The sequence below is a fragment of the Leishmania panamensis genome (assembly GCF_000755165.1).
Source record: "Leishmania panamensis strain MHOM/PA/94/PSC-1 chromosome 8 sequence".
NCBI lineage: Eukaryota > Euglenozoa > Kinetoplastea > Trypanosomatida > Trypanosomatidae > Leishmania > Leishmania panamensis.
Genome location: NC_025887.1, coordinates 318,524 through 337,097, shown reverse-complemented (window position 1 = coordinate 337,097; position 18,574 = coordinate 318,524). Strand labels below are relative to the sequence as shown.

General features: G+C 60.5%; 5 protein-coding genes across 5 annotated transcripts; all 5 read left to right on the top strand.

The window, feature by feature from the left end:
• Positions 1-3,951: 3,951 nt before the first annotated feature.
• Positions 3,952-6,165, top strand: LPMP_080830 (hypothetical protein; the record flags this gene model as incomplete). Its single annotated transcript, XM_010705911.1, has 1 exon — positions 3,952-6,165. The coding sequence occupies one exon, from the start codon at positions 3,952-3,954 to the stop codon at positions 6,163-6,165; it is 2,214 nt and encodes a 737-aa protein (XP_010704213.1).
• Positions 6,166-8,047: 1,882 nt separating this feature from the next.
• LPMP_080820 (hypothetical protein) lies at positions 8,048-9,757 on the top strand (the record flags this gene model as incomplete). The annotated part of the gene is made up of 1 exon (XM_010705910.1): positions 8,048-9,757. One exon carries the CDS (start codon positions 8,048-8,050, stop codon positions 9,755-9,757), a length of 1,710 nt encoding a protein of 569 aa, XP_010704212.1.
• Positions 9,758-11,278: 1,521 nt separating this feature from the next.
• Positions 11,279-11,719, top strand: LPMP_080810 (hypothetical protein; the record flags this gene model as incomplete). The annotated part of the gene is made up of 1 exon (XM_010705909.1): positions 11,279-11,719. The coding sequence occupies one exon, from the start codon at positions 11,279-11,281 to the stop codon at positions 11,717-11,719; it is 441 nt and encodes a 146-aa protein (XP_010704211.1).
• Positions 11,720-12,531: 812 nt separating this feature from the next.
• On the top strand, positions 12,532-13,392 carry LPMP_080800 (hypothetical protein; the record flags this gene model as incomplete). Its single annotated transcript, XM_010705908.1, has 1 exon — positions 12,532-13,392. The coding sequence occupies one exon, from the start codon at positions 12,532-12,534 to the stop codon at positions 13,390-13,392; it is 861 nt and encodes a 286-aa protein (XP_010704210.1).
• A 945-nt stretch (positions 13,393-14,337) lies between these two features.
• Positions 14,338-17,760, top strand: LPMP_080790 (protein kinase, putative; the record flags this gene model as incomplete). Its single annotated transcript, XM_010705907.1, has 1 exon — positions 14,338-17,760. One exon carries the CDS (start codon positions 14,338-14,340, stop codon positions 17,758-17,760), a length of 3,423 nt encoding a protein of 1,140 aa, XP_010704209.1.
• Positions 17,761-18,574: the final 814 nt, after the last annotated feature.

The following is an 18,574-nucleotide window of genomic DNA, read 5'->3' as shown; positions in this document are numbered from 1 at the left end:
TGTTGTCTCCCCCCGGGCTCTTGACCCTTACTGCTGCTCACTCTCTCCCGCCCTATTCTTTTCCCGCATCTCTCCCTCTCCTCTTCCCCCCCTCTGCGTGCTTGCTGCATTATTCCGATACCTTCATGTGTATGTCACTCCTCGCGTTGCCGCCTGTTTGTGAGTAGTTGTTTGATTTTGGATTTTCTCTCGTTGCTCATCGTCATTTTTCTGCCCCCCCCCCTCCCCCTTTCCCGCTCTCCCCTCGTCCCACTCTACCTCTCCGCTTCCACCACCACCACTACCACCACCGTGTCCGGTGTGTTCTCTCTTCATGTCTCGTCCTCTTTCCACCTTCTTTTTTCCCACGCTGTGATTCTTTTCCGCTCTCTTGACACTCTGAACAGCCGGCTGCTGCTACTCGGTGCCCTCCTTATCGTCTCTTTCTCTTTCTCTCTGCGTTTTGGTCACCCGCGCGCACATACCAACACGCTCACGTGGTGCGTCATCTCTGTCCCCACTTCAATTCCCTATTGGACCCCGATAAAAGCTTCTCTGCGATGGGAGGATGACGACGAGTATGCACTGCGCTGTGCGTTGTCGACACCCCCTCCTTCTTTCCACGGCTATCATCACGCCTCTCTTGACTCCCCCCTCCCCCCTCGCTTGGCTAAGCAAATTCGGCGCACGACACACCCACGCATTTTTGTGCGCCGCTGCTCTTCTTTCCTTTCGCTAATGCGTACGCAGGGAACAGCAGTGCACCATTTTACGCCACTGGGCTGAGAGTTACGCGAGCTCGGTTGCCGTGGGAGGTGCGCCTTTATGCTTCTCTGTAGAGGGTAAGGGGAGGGGTGTGTAGATGGGGAGCTCTTTAAGAGTCAGGAAGGGGGGAGGGCGTGTGTGTGTGTGGGGGGGGGGGGAGGTAGAGGTTGCGTTGAGAGTGGAGAGGAAGAATGAAGGGGGTGGCGGTGGTCGTTGTGGGACTCGCATGCTGCCTGCTGCTTCTCCTTTGCAGCCTTGATTATGTGTTAGTCTATCATGATGTTTGTTTGCCGCTGTGTCAGTGTTCTTCTGGCGTATTGCTGTACGTGTGTGCCTCTTCCTCTTCTCGTCTTCGCTCCTTCCCTTCACTGTCTTTCCCCCCGCTCCCCCTCGTCATCAGCCCACTGTAAACGATCAAGAGCGCCCTTTATGTGTTGTCCTGTCCTGTTCTCGTGCGCGCGTGTCTGTTGTGGCTCCGCAGGGTGGGCAATGGTGTTGCCGCCGCCACCCCCCTCGAGCTCCCCTCCCCCCTCCCCCTTCCCCCCGGGTAGTGTTTGTTTCCGACTTCTTTTTGTTGTCTCCCCTCTCTCCCATTCGCAGTGGTGCGTCGACATTTTTGTGTCTCGTCTGCAACCGTGTGCGCCATGTATTTCGGCTCTCCTCTTCCCACGTCTTCCTCATTCCAGTCCCGGCGACTCATCTGCCGCGAGCACGCCATGGCGGGGGGGGGCTGACATTTATCTCGCTTATGTGCCTTTTTTTTCTTCTCTCAGTCTGCTGTCGCTGGTGACCCCGTAACTACTGTGGTGGTCGCTGGGGATTTGGGTGGCGGCTTCTATCGCGCTCTTCTCTTTCTTGTCTGTTTTGCATCAGTGCTGGTTGACTTGGTCGGCGCACGACTACTGACTCTGCCCCCTCCTCCTCCTCCTCCTCCTCCCCCTCTCTCCGCGTATCTCTCGCTTTCGTGTTCCCTTTTCTCCACCTTTCCTCTGATGTTCCCTCAGTCAGTTGCTCTGCTTGCTTGGCGTGTCTGTATAGATGTAGGCATGTGTTAGCGATGCCTCAGTCCGCTGTCGAGCTGTGTCGATGGGGAGCAGCCGCAGGGAGAGGAACTTAGAGAGGTATGCAAGACGGATGGGGAGGGAAGGACGAAGAGTGACTCGCATACCCACCCACGAAGGTAATCATCATCATTGATGGACGTTAACATTTTGCTCTGTTGTGTTGCTTTCTTTCCTCCTTTTCCTACACCAGAGCCGATGTTTCGGAGCAAGCCCACAGCGACGAGTTGCAGGGGCGGAATGAGTGGGGGAAAACATCAAAAAACTAAGCAGGGGCCAAGGAGGGCTCCGCCTTCACACGCGCACAGACACGTTGGGTGGTGTTGGTGGCGGGGAGGCATCTGCAACCGGAGCAGCTGAAACGAAAAAAAAAATCTGCACCAGGGGGGACAGTTAGGTGGCCACCTTGTCGTCTGCGTATGTGTTTGCATGAAACAACGGGGGCTGCTGTGAGTTCTACGTGTCTTCCGCTGCCCCCATGACAGGGACCACCTCAGCGCGGTGTCAGGGTCCAGTACCCCCCACTCAGTTCCGTGTAGGATAGCCGAGCAGCCCCCACCCCTGCCGATGCCGAGCCACGTCTGGCGGTGTCAGGGTCAGGCACCTACGGCGCAGGGAGGCCGGAGCGGCGCGTCGCCAGTGGTGTCGCCGACCAGGTCGTGGGTGGCGCTGCGTCGGAGCGCGGTGCGGCAGCGAACACGTCTGTGCCCCCCGTATGGTGGGCAGGGACGGCGCGCCGGTGAGGGAGTCGGCGCGTTGCTGCCCCGCGCGTGTCTGCGGCTGCCCCGCACCCGGCGATGGGCCCGCGGCAGGCGGAGTCGTGGGGCCGAGTGTGGTTTCGCTCATGGCGGAGCTCGTCTTCATGTGTTGTATGGCGGAGAGAGTGGGCACGCTGAGACAGGGAAGCTCCTCCGCTGGACTCAGGCAGTAAAAGCATCCTGTGCACACAGTCGACACGCAGGCAAGTGATGCAGCTGCACCGATCATGCGCAGTGATGCTATTTTATTGCTGAGCTTAATTTCTGTTCTTCTAACACCATCTTCTTTTCGCTCTCCCATCCTTTCCCTCTCTCTCCCTGTCTCACAGATGCATCACAGAGAGGACTTTCCCCCACCTCTGACCCTTCACTCACTCACTCACTCGCGTATTCACAGGCGCATAGTTTCTCTACTACCCGTCCAGCCTCTGCGGACGGCTCTGTTGCTGTGACTTCCTCTTCCCTTCGCTTCGTTGTTGCTATCTTTACCGCAGTGGCGTGCGTCTGTCTCTGCGTGTGTGTGATGAGAAACAGCCTCAGCAAGCCCTCGACAGCATCGCCCTCGTCCTCACCTGCACACCTCTGCGACCCCGCCCCTCATCACCCCCTCTCTCGGCACCCACTCGCATAGACGTACGCTGCCAACTTTTCGTCGTTCGATTGTTCTCTCTCTGTTCATCTTTCCCTCTGTGCTACGCGTGAATGAATGCCTCTCCGACGGACTCCCCTGCCCCCCCTTTCCCTTTCTCTAGGCTGCTCTTCACCGATTCCCCCCCTCCCCCCCAGAGCTTGTCTCTCGTGAGGTGCGTATAAGGCAGGATTGCCCACGGGGAGGTGATCTATCGGCGTCATTCTCGCTCTGCTTGTCTCCCCTATCCCCTCCCTCCGCCAAAACTTTATCAAGAGAAGCCTGTGCGCGTATGTGTGTGCGTGCGAGGTCTACCAGGCCGGAGGCAGCACCTTACCTACACAATTACACAGAGCACGTCATAGAGGCTAAAGGGCAGAGCAAAGAAGAAGAAGAGGCACTGAGCTTCCGTTGACCATCAACCGCACAAGCGCTACCTACATAAGCTGCCGTAATGCGACGCTGCGGACGTGCTCCAACCCGGCAGGTCTCTTCCTGCGCTTTGCTCCTGCCGAGCTGGGCGATCACCCATGCGCCCACGCACTCTCGTCGGCAAGTGACGACGACAACGAGTGCGGCCGTGGGTGTTGGCGTGGCTACCAGCATTGCAAGTGCATCATCCTCACCGAACCCATCAACCGCAGCGACAACAACCGCCGCAGCCGCTGCTGAGGACGCAGCAGCAGTTGCGTATGCGCCATATTCTTCTTCCACCAACGCGCCGGCGTCAGTGATTGCGGCACCCACCACGTCCTTCTATATGGCCCCGTCGAGCGCGTCGCTAGCGGAGATGACAGGTCGGCTTCGAGAAGCGCTTCGGACGCTGTCCGAGGTAGAGAAGGCAAAGGTGGAACAGGCCATGAGGGTTACGGCCGCTACCGCCATCTCGAGCCAGAGCTCTTCTGTGAATGTTGGAGAAGGCCGTGTAGCGCTTAGCACAGCTGCGTCGATGCATCACCCTAGCGCTGCTGTCCCTCCCGGAGCGCTTTCTGCAACGTCTACCGAAGAGCCGACAGCAAGCGATAGTAGTTGTCCCAGCAGCAGCAAATCAGGCGGAGACGTCAGCGGTGCTGCCACTGCGAATGCTCCCTCCATGGGGGGGAGGTCTAGCACCACGACCTCGGAGGCAGTGGCGATGCCACTCTCGACGTCATCGTCATGGATTCGAAATAAGAAGCCCAAGTTCTGGGCTCTCGTCAATGAGGCCGGTACCGACGAAGTGGAGGGTGGCGATAACGGCGAAGGATTTGCAACAGCCTTCACGGCTGCTGGCAGTGCAGTGGCGGCACCATCGGGCACCGCGGCTTCACGTTCGACCAGCGCGACGGCCAGCGCGCCGTTGACAGCAACGGCACCCACGCTTACCGGTGGAGCTGCGGCCCCAGCGAAGGAGCTTTCACAACTACCGGCACTGGCCGAGCCGCTGCAGACTGCCTCGGACGTAGCAACCGCCTCTTCTCCGCCCTCGAGGGTGGCTGCCAGCACTTTCCTCTCCGCTACGGTCGATGGTCGAACGGACGGAGTCTCGTCGAGCTCACTAAAGGCAACCGGCGGCGCTGTCACAGCGCACAGTGTCCGCACCTCGACGTCGGTGTCGCCGTTTCGCAATCGCTACAAGCGCGACGTGGCGCATGTGCTGTCGGAGTTGCTGAGTAACGACCCCGCGTTGGGACCGCAGCTTCTGAGTCAGCTGTCCGCCGAGAGCCGGCGCCTGCTACTGATCATGGGCGCGGCCAGTGAGTACTTCGGCGTGGATTACGAGGAGGTGGCGGAGCAGGTGAAGGAGGCAGACACGGACAGGGACAACTCAATTTCCTCCAAGGAGTACGACGCCTGGGTGCGGCGTATGGCAGACTCGACGCCGGCGAAGCGTCGCCACGCGAAGGAGGGCCAGGCAATGGAGGGCGCTTTAGCGCCGGTGCTGTCGTTGGACTGTGCCTCTGCTCAGGGCGCCGCGGTGGCAGTCGCACCGCTGCCGCTGTCCTCGACAGCGTCACCGAGCAGCAGCCGGGATGCAACTGAGACAAACCCCTCTGTTAAAGGCGCGGCTTCCACTTCCACGACTGCGCATCCCCCCGTCGCTGTGTCTGCCCCTCTTTCCCGTCAAACGGCTGACATGGCCACTGACACAGCGAAGGCCGCCAGAGCTTGCATAATCGGGGTGATGCAGAAGAGTGCGTCGTCAGCGGCAGAGGTGCCAGCGAGTCACGACGCCGTAGCTGATCGCCTTGCTGCCTCTGTTGCCATGCCGTCGTCCACATCTGCTTCTCTCGAGAATAGCACTGCTGGCAGCAGCTGTGGCCGTATCAGTGACGTCACCGGCGGTGGTGCGGTGGCCTCTCCTTTTCTTCCGACCACCTCGGCTGCGACCGTCACCAGCGCAGCGCGCGCGTCCGTCAAGCAGGACCCGAGCTATATTCCGTGGTCGACATACCTGAGGATTGTCGTGACCGCCGCGCCGCCGTTCCTAGCCTTTGGAATGCTGGACAACTCCACCCTTGTTCTTGCCGGCGGCGCAATCGACAATGCCCTCTCCGGAAGCCTTGGCCTCTCGCAGATGGCCGCCGCCAGTCTCGGCGGCGTCGTCAGCGGCGTGGCGGGAATTCAGGTGCACGGTCTGGCTGAGCGGTATACGCGGGCATCACCGCCACGGCTAGCGCCGGAGCAGCAGCGAGGTGTTTCCTACTCGCGCGCCACGCAGGCGGGAAACATGCTGGGGATGGTGGTCGGTCTCATCCTTGGCATGACCCCGCTGCTGTTCATGAGCGGGTCGACGCAGCTGGCGGAGCAGGAGGAGCGCGATCGTAACCGCTTCCGGCAAGAGGCTGGGCGCAGTCACCAGCGTCAATGCAAGGCGGTTGAGAAGAAAGAGATCGCCCTGCGACAACAGCTGTGGGAGGAGGAGAAGGCGACGCGGGAGGCGCTGCTGCGAGATAAGGACAACCTTCCACTCCTCAGCTCTGTTCAGGGTTGAGAAGGGCAAAGACATGACCCCTTCCACAGGAAGCGATGGTGGCGGCATAGCCAGAGGGAAGATGGGAGAGAGAGTTGGAGCGGCGCTCGCTTGCCCTTCGACGGGTACACTTTCTGTGCGCTTTCTGCACCACTCAGCCTCTCCATTGGCGGTGGGCGCACCCCCATGCACAGGCACACGCACACCCACCCACCCACACACACACACGCACGCATGCACGAAGCGCATACAGGCTCTAACTAGCGAGATTCGCGCGAAATGCTATCCGAGTATATGGCAACAAATAACCATGTATAGGGGGGGGGGGACGCGGATGGTGTACATGTAGTGAAGGAACCGGTAGCGAGGAAGGAGTAGTTTCTGGGGAGGTGGCGGAAGGTCAGGTGAAGCTGTGCAAGGGTGGTCCGCACCTCAGGCGTGTGGAGCGCGTTGGGCCCTGCGTCGCGTGTCTACCAGCCATGACAAGACACACACTCCCTCCTTCTTCTCCCCTTTGTCCATTCCACACTCCTCCTTCCCTCTCTCCCCGTTCCAGCGGCGATTGTCTTTCCTTCTGCCTCACCTTCTTCTATCGTCGTTGCCTACGTACGACTGTTGTTTGTGTGTGCGTGTGTGTGTTTCGCTGGCCACCCGTCTTGCGTTCTTTTGCCGCCGTCTTTAGTGTCTCTTCTGAGCTTTATGACGTTGACGCCCACCCTCGTACGTACGTGTCCAGACTCGCGTGCCAGCGGAGGGGTGGGTGGGGCTGCACCAGGTACGAAGCTGACGTATGTGGCGTGTGTACCGCCATGTCGGCAGCGCCGGAGGTAACTGGGAGAGGAGACAAAGAAAAGGAGGAGAGGGCAGCAGGAAGAAGCTGAGTAGCTCCCGCATGCGGGCGAACGTGCGTGTGCTTCGCTGTCCGTCTCTCTCTCCCCTGATGAAACACACGCACACGCGTGTAGATACGGTGGGCAGCTCTGATCTACTATCCCCTATGCATCCCTGGCCTGATGAAAGAGAGGCTCAGCAGAGGAGAGAAATCGAGTCACATCGATTAAGCGATCACCGAGTTCATACACACATCACACATGACACCCGCACACACACACACACACACACAGACGTGCAGGTCTGGACCCTTTCATGGAGATCGAAGTAGTGACAGTGCAGTGCTGTTCCCTAACGACAGCTGTGGCTTTACTATACCGCACGGTGTATGGACAGGATGAGCACAGCATGACAAAGAGGTCCCTTGAGGATATCCTGCGGTAGACACGAAAAAGCTGATTGTGGAAGGGGTGATGATGGGAGAACCGGAGTGACTGTGGGAGGTGTGCGTGCGTGCGTGTGTGTGTGTGTGTGGAGGAGGTGACGGTGTCTCTCTTTCTCTCTATCATCTTCTCCCTTCTCCACTCGACGTGTCCGCCCCTCGTTCCCCTCCTTCCGTTGGTCTTTCCTCTGCAGAGCTGCCGGTGCTGCCTCCCTTAGTTCTCTCTCCTCCTTTTCTTCTTCCTCTTCTCCAAACTCCGTCGTTACGATTTACCGAACGGTGTGCCCCATGATGCACACACACACACACACACACACACGCACGTGCACACCGTCTTCCCCCCACCCCCAAACACACGGACGCCGTTGTCGCATCCCCCTCCCGCTTTTCTCTTTCTTTCTCTCCACCCCCCTGGCGGTGCAGTAGGTTGCCACGGTTACCTATCACTGATACCCCATCAAACTCACTCACACACGCGAAGTCATTCTCTCTCTCTCTCTGTGAAGGGCAGACCCAGGCGAAGGCGTCAGCACCACAAAGGCCTAACGCGCAGAATCTTGTGTCTATCATCTGCCGTCTCGCTCGTCAACCCACCTCTCCACAGGGCCCTCCACAGCCCTCACAGCATCGATGGACAGCGCCTACTTGAAAAACCATGTGGGGATGCTCCTGGCGAAGGGTATTGCAGAGACGGTCACCGCGCAGCCCAGCAACCCGCAAGAGTACCTTGCCCTCTACCTCCTCCACCAGCTCCAGGAGGAGGAGCGCAAGACAACGGCCGCAGCGCACAAGCGTAAGGTGAATGAGCTTCGGGAGGAGTGGTGCCAGAAGCGAGCGTTACGTGAGAAGTCGGCCGTTGACGTGATCCAGCGCTGTTTCCACCGCTTCCAGAAACGCCTTCACACAAAGCGAGTCGCTGAGGAGGAGCTGCGGGAGATGTACGAAGCGGCCGAGGCCGAGGCGGAGGAGCTGCTGGACGAGGAGGCCGCAATTAAGGCTGCGAAGGGCGACGAGGACACTGAAGAGGATGGTGCGGGTGCGGCGTCGGAGAGGCACTCGGGCTCACTCGCTGCCGCAGCGCTGGAGGAGAAGGAGACCGTGATGAGCGAGGCCCGTAGCGAGTTTTTCAAGTCTCAGCGCTTCCTGCTGACCCTCTCCAAGAGTGCGGTGGGCCAGCTCAAGCACAAGCTGGAGGACGAGGCGGAGCGCGTGCGCATTGCGCAGGACATCACACTCGGTGCCTACCACCGCGCCGCTGCTCAGGAGGCTGCGCTTGTGGAGGCGATGACCACACCTTCCATGGCAAATGCCGCACCTGCGCTCTCCCCCGCCGCGGCGGAGCTAGCGGGGCGCCTCGCTGAACATCGCGACCACCGCTTCATCTGTGTCCCGTACGTCAACTACGTTGCTTTTCGCTGCGTGTGCTACCTCCTGCTCAACGCCACACCCAAGGCGACGAACACAGCCGCAAAGGTGGCCGCGCTGCTGAAGCCCTCGGTGCTGGTGCAGCAGCTACGCGCCTTCAACCCTGTGGCCGCGTACGACCGCGGGGTAGCGCTGAAGCTGGAGCGACTTGTGCCAGAACTGAGCTCGGCAACCGGCGGTGACGAGGACATGGACGAGGGCAATGGCGAGGGGCGCCACAAGGAGAGCGACGCGCTTGCAGAGGAGGGCTCCAGCGTTCCGTTCACGCAGCCGATGACACGTCAGGTGCGCCGCGCCGCGCGTGTGCTGCGGACCTGCTGGCTGGATGGAGAGTACCAGTGCGAGGTCGACCCGGAGGAGTTTTACACGGAGGAGATGCTCGAAGAGGATTCCGCCAAGGCGGAGGTCGACGGCGACGAGAACGCACTGAAGCAGAAGCTCATTCCGACGCTGGCAGATGAGATTGAGGCAGCAGCCAAGGCACGCGAGCGTGTGGCGGAGCTGCGCAGCATCGTCGAGGCGCAGGTGAAGCAGCGTGGGGGTATTGTGATGTATGGCCTACTGCGCTTTGTGTCCGCCGCTGTGGCGTACCGCCAAGCACGCGATGCCGTCGTGCAGCAGCGACAAGAGATGGGGCTGCCGATGGATAACTTGGATGAGCTGCCCGAGGATGAGGCCGAGGACCCTATGAACGACGAGGCACTGATAGATGAGGAAACCGGTGAGCTGGATGTGGCGGGCGTGCAGGTGCTGCAGGAGCGCATCGGCGTGGACACGGAGGAGGCGCTAGCGAAGACGTGGGAGGCCCGCGACCGACGTCAGCGCGAGGCATACTCGATGAAGGCGATCAGTCTGCAGCAGCAGCTCGACGCTAGTGAAGAGGACGAGGAAGAGGACGAGGGCGAAGGCGCGTGAGCACTCAGGTTGACCGCCACAGAGAACTACCGGAGGGGAGGGGGTGCCACCTGATCCGATACCTGCCCACTAACAGCCCCCCTCCCACCACGATAGGTGAGCGCATTTCTCAGGGCCACCTCTTCCCCCCTCCTTTGCGTCCTGTGCACTCAGCCACGTACTGCTCATAGCACAGCTTTGCGTGTCTCTCTGTTTTGTCTTGCCCCCCCCCTCCCCTCCTTCGTCTTGCTCTCGTTGCGCATGTAGTGTAAGTCTATAGATGTGTGTGCGTGTGCGTGGTGGGGTGCGCAGGGGCCGTGCCGCTTCCCCCCCTCCTCGCTTGTCCGCCCCTCCTTTTCGTTTTCCCCCCTTTTTCCCTTTTCCGTTGTGTTTTTGCTCGTTTGGCTTTTGAGATGTACGTAATTCCGCTTGCTGTGCAGCAGCCCCCTCCCCCCCTCCCCCCCTCTCCCCCCACGACGACGACGACGACCACCACCACGACCACCACCTCCTCTTTGTTTTCGGCAGAGGTGGGCACGCACTGGTGCGTGTGTCGGATGCATACATGCATATGCTTGCCGATCTGTGTGACTGGGCCTGAGCACTGCCCTGTCTCTGTTTGTTTGCACATACATATATATGTGCGTGCGTGTGTGCGTCTGTGTGTGTGTGTGTGTGTGGGACGCTCGACGCTCTTTCGCTGCCGATTGAGCTGACTCACTCCCTCCCTCCTCTCCTCTCCTTCTCTCTCGTTGGCTGTGCAGGCGTGACCACCGCCCTTCTCTTCTCCTTGATGATGTTGTCTATCAGAGCGCGACGGAAGAAACAACAAATGCGTATGGAAATACCCAAACAGAAAACCTCTGCTGTGAGGCGCCAAGGGGTGATCGCGCGCTACACGTGCGTGTGCGGGCCGTGGATGAGAACGTGACTGGGATCTTTTTTTTTGAATCTGTCTTCACACCAGCACAGACGTATTCACACGAGCACGGCAGCCTCTCTCCCCCTGGCTGATTTCGGCTATATGTGCGCCGTCAATTGACCAGACGATGGGGTGGGGCGTAGGACACACGCACCCCACAGCATGCATCCCGTGTGGTGAGTGTGTCCTTCCCTTTCTCTCTCTCTCTCTCTCTCGATCATGCATGCATGTCGTTGCTTCTTGCAGATGATGCGCGATCAAGAAGAGAGAGGCTAACCACATGCACCCCCCACGATCGGTCGTGTGCGTGTCATGTTTCTCTCTGATTTTGAGCTCTCTGTGATTTTTCCCCTTGCGCTTCGGCCCCTCCTTCCCTTTCCTCTGCACGCAACTGCTCCTCCTGCTGATCCACTGCTCGCGCGTGGATGTCGTTCTCTTCCTCTCTCCCTCTCACTCTCCTCTTGTGTCTTCCCACCTACACGCGTGCCTCTCCCCTCAACAGTCTCCGTACACACGCGAGACGAACAAAGAACAACAAAACAGGGCGAGCAATCGTGGCGTGGGCGGGCCACTGCGAGGAGCTGATGGAAACAACGAGGGGCCTTCTGCATGGCAGGGGGATGTTTCGCCTCACCTTTCCCCTTTGCCTCTCGTCGAAGCAGCTCTCGCACGGCCCGCTCGCCACGCACACACACAAGCAGAGTTTTCGCCAGTCAAAAGAGGCACTGCAGACGAGTCGGCGGCGCTCACAGACGCTGCGCACAAACTTCAGTTTTCAGCAAAAACTGAACCAGGAGTTTGGCGCGCGTCAGCACACCTTTGCGCAAGGGCGGCGCTCTATGCAGGGCGCCGCTGAGGATCTCATGTACGACCGCGCTTACCATGCTGAGCGGCGCGGCGGCAGAGCGGGACGGGTCTACCGCACTGCTAAGGACCGCGCAGCAGAGATGGCGACGGCACGAGAGCTGCTTCACATGGAGGAGAACACGCGGCGACTCATGAAGAAGGGCCGCACGCAGCGTACCGAGTTGTTCCGTGCGCAGAGGCAATGGGGCCGCTAAAAGGAAGTTCAGCTGCGCAGCCGCAGCAGCCTCCTTCACTGTTGTTGGCTCTGCTGTGCTCGGCCACGCGTGCACACAGCTGGGAGATAACGAGAGAAGTATTTCGCGGCACGAGTGGAATGCTACCTCCCTCCTTCCAAGCGTATGAAGTCCCTCGGATCCCACGTGACGTGTCTCTCTCTCTGCAAGGGGATGGTGGAACCATCAGCTGATCAGCGTAGAGATCAAATAAATGCAATATGAATGAAAAAATATGAAGCTCATATGCGCGCCTCTCCCTGCGTTAACATGAGAGCTGAGCAAGATGGCGGATCCATGTGTGTGTGCGGGCTCGGGTGTGCGTATCCCCGGCACGGAAGCTGCAGGTCTAGTTAGCAGTAGGCGGATTAGCAGCGGACAAGAAGAGGGCATAGTCAGTACGTGCTCCTCTGTCTTCTCCTTCTCTCTCTCTCTGTGGCACCCCGCGCTCACGCCGTCATGTACACAAGGATGGTTTCCACGGCGGTGTTTGCTTGCTATGGGGGGGGCAAATAATGTGAGTGCCGCCGAACGCATAGTACAGTCGACGCCAGGTCGCCTCTCTCTCTCCACTCACGTCGTATGGTCACTCTTCTATGAATTCGTGCTCCTACGCTTCTCTTCTTTCCCTTCCTCTCCCTTCTCTCCCTCCCTCTCTCTCTCTCTGTGCCGTGTGCACGGGAGGCAGCTGAGCGGTTTGCTCGTCGTGGCTATACAGACGTGGCCCCCCCCTCCCCCCTCTTCCTGGCCATTTCGTTGTGTGTGTTTTTTCTCATTTCGTGCGCACGGCTGCCATGCCTGTGCCGCTAAATTGCTCGACAGTGGGCTTGGATCGGTGGGCCACAGTAGCGGCGGTGAGGCCTTTGTCGTCCGTCGGCGCCACCACCACCCAGCGCAGCGCTTCCTTAGCACCATTCGCGGCGGCGCTGGACGTGAAGAAGCGCTTTGCGTCGACGGCGACGGACAGGGCAAATGCACACGGGTCCTGCAACAGCAGCGAGTCTGGCTTCTTCCGTGCCTATCGCAAGTTCCGGCGGGAGCGCCGTGCTGACCACGACCGGCAGTACACGACGCTGTCGATGTACCTAGAGCGGCTGCCGCCAGGTTTTCGTGGGCTTCTTCTGTGGTCGCCGGTACTCGCACTTTTGCACTTTACGTGCCGGCAGGCGAGAATCTACTATCTCGAAGAGGAGGAGCCATGGTACTACGTGGCACTCCCACGGCGGTGGCGTTACCGGGTCGGCGGGGAAGGCAGCGGTGCGACGGTGCATGTCTCGTCGCTGTTACGGCGGGCACCGCCCTCCACGACATACTCCCCACCAAACGCAAGCCAAGGAGCTGAGAGTCAGGGGAGTAGATCGACGGTGACCACCACCACCACCACCACCACGTATGCGTTTCGCGCTACTGACGTGCAGGACGCCGCCGCTGCTGCTGCTGTGGCGGGTGTCCCTCTCGCCGGCTCACCCCCGGTTGCCTCCTTTCATGAAGTCTGCGTCCGTCGTGTTCACACGGATGAGGGCGCGCCGCCTGCAGCGACGGCGCCGGCCCCGCCACCGGAGGAGACGCACCGCTATGGTGTGTGGGGTGCCCCGCTGGTTGTGATTCGTGATCCGGCCACGCAGCGTGTGATGGGTTACACGACGGCGGGATAGCCCCCCCCCCCCCACACACACACTGTAGCTCCTCCCCTCCCTCTTCATCTCATTTCCTCCTCTTCACTTCGCACTTGACACGCCACACAAGTGCGTGTGAGCGGGTGGAGGCGAGAGGCGGGGTGATGAGGGAGCCTTTCCACCTTCTACACGCACTTGTGTGGCGTGTCACACGTGCAGGCACGACATACATACGCATCCACGCGTACGGACATACAAGGGTCTTCGTCATTTTTGGTCAGATATAATGGAGAGAGCAAGAGGGAAGAGTGAGTCGGTGTGTGTGTGCGCGTCTCTCTCTCTCTTTACTGTCGCTTCAACTTGTTTGTTTTGCTCAGTAAGCAGTGCTTCGGCTCCCGACTCAGGCAGAGAAGGCACGCAGGTGTAGAGAGCCACGCACCAGCAGGGGGCGGCCCTAGAGCCGTATACGAGAGAGCGGAGGAAGGGGGGAGGTGGTAGTAGTGAGGTAGGGAAGATGCAATCAATGGTGAAAGCCTACGTTTCGCTACGTCTTAAGGTACACGCGTGCGGACTGCACCCCCACCCCCACCCCCCCTCCTCTCCCACACCCATTGCCTCTCGCTTTCTTCTCTCGTCCTCGACTACGCAGAGAGAGCTGTGCTGCATTCCTCATGCTCTTCTATCACCGCCATCCATACACCGTCCGCTTATCTCCTGTTTTTTTCCCTCTCCGTTGTTGTACGTCTCAACGCCACACCCTCCTCACTTACCTCACCTCACCCACCCACCCGCACGCACGCACGCCCACACATGCGTGTGCCCACGTGCGAGGCGGACCCATGGCGATCGCTGCCTCTTTTCCGCTTCTGCATTATTTCTTCGCTTCCCTTTTCTTTGGTGCTCTTCCCGCCCCATTTGTGCAGCTTTGCTCGCCTTCGGCTTTCTGTGTCTGTGCCTGCGGGTGAGCGAGCGAGCGCGCGCATCATGAACTCGGTAGATGAGCTGAACCTGCTGCTGGGTATTGGCCCATCACGACCCCAGCTCCCCCTCACGCTTCGCAAGTCTGGCTACTTACCGGTGCGCTCCCTGGGCAAGGGAAGCTACGGCCAAGCCCTCCTTGTTTTCCATGAGCCGAAGAAGCAGTACTTTGTCGTCAAGCACATAAACCTCGGCTGTTTGTCGTCTCGCCAGCGGCACGATGCGCACAACGAAATCAACATCCTGCAGAAGCTGCACCACCCCAACATCGTGCGCTACGCCGAGTACTACGAGGAACACCTGCACCTGTACATCGTCATGGAGTACGCTGACGGCGGTGACGTTTATTCCTTGTTGAGCAGTGCGCAGGCGGCGCGGAAGCTGGGAGCGGCTGGCAGGTACCGGGGCGACTCTGTCGCCACTCCAGGTCTCTTGTCAGAGGCGCAGGTCGTCAGCCTCTTCGTGCAGACCACCATGGCAGTGAAGTACATGCACGACCGCCGCCTGCTGCACCGGGACATCAAGTCATCGAACGTTTTCCTCACCAAGAACCACGTTGTCAAGCTCGGCGACTTTGGCATTAGCACCGTCCTACAGAGCACAGTGGCCATGGCGAGCACCATGTGCGGGACGCCGTGCTACTTCTCCCCTGAACTGTGCCAGGGCCGTCCATACAACAGCAAGAGCGACATGTGGGCGCTCGGCGTGCTGCTCTATGAGCTGTGCGCAGGCCATGTCCCGTTTGAGTCCACAACGATGAAGGCGCTAATGCGGGACATTGTGCACAAGCAGCCGCCTCACATCCCCGCCGTCTACTCGGAGGGGCTTTGGGAGCTGATTGTGCAGCTGCTGCAGAAGGACGCGCGGCGGCGCCCCGACGCTGGGCAGGTACTCATGTCACCCGTGCTGATGAAGCATGTGCCTGACCTGATCGACCAGCTCGCCGCCGACACGGCCAGCGGCGGTACCCCTTCTTTAGGCGGCGTTGACAGCATTCATGTAGATGAAGCTCCTCGTGCGCCCGCTGCTGCTCCGCCACCCCCACCGCCACGAAAAGCGCAGCAGGTCCTCCCGCCTCCCGATAAAGCTGGTGGTGGTGGCGTTGCGAGTCCCGGGCTGCCCGGTGCTGCCGCTGCTGCCTCTCCGCTGTCGTTGTCCCCATCCCCACTGTCGCAAGCGCAGCGGCAGCGGCACCCCTCCCGCAGCGGTGGTGGGGCCGGCGCCTCCTCGATTGAGGCGCTGGTCGCTCGCTTCGATGCCCAGAAACAGCAGATTGTAGAGGCGAGGAAACGCAAGTCTGGATACCAGGCGGAGCTGCAGAGCACGGACGGCACCGGTGGCGTACCCCACGCGTCTGGCGCCGAGGGGCAATCACGTTTCTCACCAGGTTCTGCTGCTGCCCTTCGACAGCAGGAGCTGAGGGTGAATGGCGGGGGGGGCGGAGGCGGCGTGGCACCCACACGGCCCTCGGTTGGTAGTGCACGCCCGCGAGCCACAGGTGCCACGCCTTCGCAGGCGGCCTTCATGCCACCGCCGCTCCCAACGGCGCTCCGCGACATCGGTGCCATCGATCAGCGCTGCCCCGTAGGGCTGCCAACCACCCCGTCACCCCCTTCCCGACAGCGCGGCAGCGTGGCCGCCGCGCAGACGCCAAAGGTCAAAAATGTTGATGCGGCGCTGCAGGCCCCCAATGCCCGTGTGGGCGAGCAGGCGATACGTGCCCAACCGTACCCGGCTGCTTCACAGCGACGGCACGTCGTTGGGGAGCTCGACGAGAGTGCTGCGCCGCCATTGGTCGCGAGGGGAGCAGCGCCAGCGGCAGACGAGCTGAACGCGATGCTGTCGGAGCTGTCCTCTTGGCGAGAGCGCAGTGTTCGGCGGCAGCTGCGTCAGGACAGCCATCGCGCACGCCGGAACAACACAAGTGACAAGTCTGTCGTTGTGGCGAAGCCGAAGCCTGCTGCCGCGAAGTTGGACACCGACATTCCCTCTCCGCAACCACCGACGTCGCCGTCTGCATTTTCCGCGCCGCGCAACCAACTGGGTAGGCTCGCAGCGCCGCCGAATTTCCATCGGCCTGGGGTAGCGGAGGGCGCAGTGGCCCCCGGACCGAAGGGCAACGCTGCACTCCACGCCAGGCAACCGCATGGGGCGGGCGGCGGTGTACAGGCGAGTGAGGCGCATACAAGGGATGCAGCACCGCCGCTCAGCGGAGCCACTGCCCCCTCTCTCGGGGCGAACACTCACAGCAGTGACGACGACGGGGATCGAAGCGCCACGCTGAGCTTTGTCGACGCGCTTGGCACTGCACTCGACGTCGATGCCGTTCAGGCTGCCGCAGCAGCAGCGCAGCAGCAGCGCCCACTGCCACCACCACCGCCACTAACTTCAGAGGAGGCTGGTAGCGCGGCATGTCTGTCAGGACGGGTACCGTTCTCGCAGCAGTCTATGAAGAAGACCTTCCACGGTACGAGTGACAGGATTGATTCCCTGCAGTCCACACTGATGGCCGGCACGGTGTTCCGCCATATCCCTGTCACAGCGATGCAGGCCGGGACGATGCGCGGTGCCTGCGCTGATGCCACTGCGACGGCGGCCGCTGACTGTGCAGGGGAGGCGGAGGGTGCAGCCGACATCCACTTCAGGACCTCCTGTCTCTGCGGTCGTGCCGAGACTTCGCACGGCTACCTCTCCATGATCTACGGCTCTTTTGTTTGTTCCTGTAGCGTGTGCGTTCGATTCACCGGTGCCGCACACGGTGTGGAGTGGCTGCACCTGCCCGAGGTGGCACATGGACTGCCGGCGCTGCTGTCTTCGTCGACTCCATCGGATGTACCAGGTGGGTGTTCTACGACGGCGACGCCCAGTGCAGGTGTCGGCGCTGCTGCTGCTGCTGTGCCGCGCGCTCATAGTAGGGGTACGCCGCTGAGCCATAACCGAAACCAGGAGGCGGAGGCAAAGGGGAAAGGTGGCGACAGTGCCAGCTGCGCCCCACTAACACCAACGCAGTCTCCTAGCCCTTCGTCCCGTTGCTTGAGAACGGCGAGCGGCGCCCGCATTGGCGATGAAGCCACGGAGGCGCTTGGCCAAGCCAACATTCGAGCCTACAGCCACCGTTCACAAGTTGCAGCGCCGTTGCAGCTGGAGGAGGACCTGCGCCAACCTGTGCTGCACCCACCCGGGTCATTGCTCGCAGGCGGCGGCGTGGCGACAAGGAGCCGGAGCGTGCTGTATATTATCTACACCTGCCTCACCTGCGGCGCTCTCGTCGGGATGCAGCACGAGGGTATGGAAGGGATTCTGCTGCCCAAGACCACGCTCGATACCCAAAGCCTCGATATTCTGTCCTCGTGCGCGCAGGCTGTCGACCTCGACGCAGCAGAGGTGGTCGCGGTGGGCGGAGGGCCCCCCTGCGATGGAGTCGGTTAAGGTCACGCAAGCAAAGAAGAGGTGGACAAAAGGGGCAACAGTGGGGTGGGGGTGGGTGGGTGTGTGTGTGGGGAGGGGAGGGGGTGGCGAATGGGAACTCGGCTGTGGTGATGATAAACGTCTCTCTGATGCGCGTGCACGTGTGGGCCACCAGCGGATGCCTCGTCCCTTGTGAGTGTGCGAATGTCCTTTTTTTTTTTTTCGAAGGCGCACCTTGCCGCACCCCTCCCCTGCCCCCCTCCTCCCTCTCTCTACCACTCTTCACTGCCGGCGAGAGGTATACCTCCTCTTCCCTCCCCCTCCCTCCCTTCCTGCGGCAGCGTGCGTACATCTTCACCTAGGCGAGTGTATATGACGACGGGTGGAGGTGTATGCACGATGAGAAGCTGACTTCGGCATCTCTTCGCATGAGCAGGTGCGCCTGTTGATTTTCCCCCTTTTCCTCTTTTCACTGATGTGTTCTTCATTTGTGTTTCACCTCTTCCCTCTATAATTTTCGCTGCTGTGCCCCCGTGTCCGATCGACTCCGTCCTCCTCCCCCTCTCTCTTACCATCGGTCTCTCCTTCCTCGTCTTTCTCCCCCGATGTCTCGTATGATACACGCGTGTCTGTGTGTGTGTGTGTGGCGGGGGGAGGGGAGGGGAGGGGGGCATGTCAGCCGCATCCATCCTCTCTTTCTCTCTCTCTGTTCATCTGACTTCACCGGGCACGTGGCGTCACGCTGCCGTTGTTGGAACTCATCACTCTTTTCATCTTCGTCTTCTTTTCCTTTTTGCCGAAGTATTTTACGTGCGCGCATGTGAGGCTTTCTTCT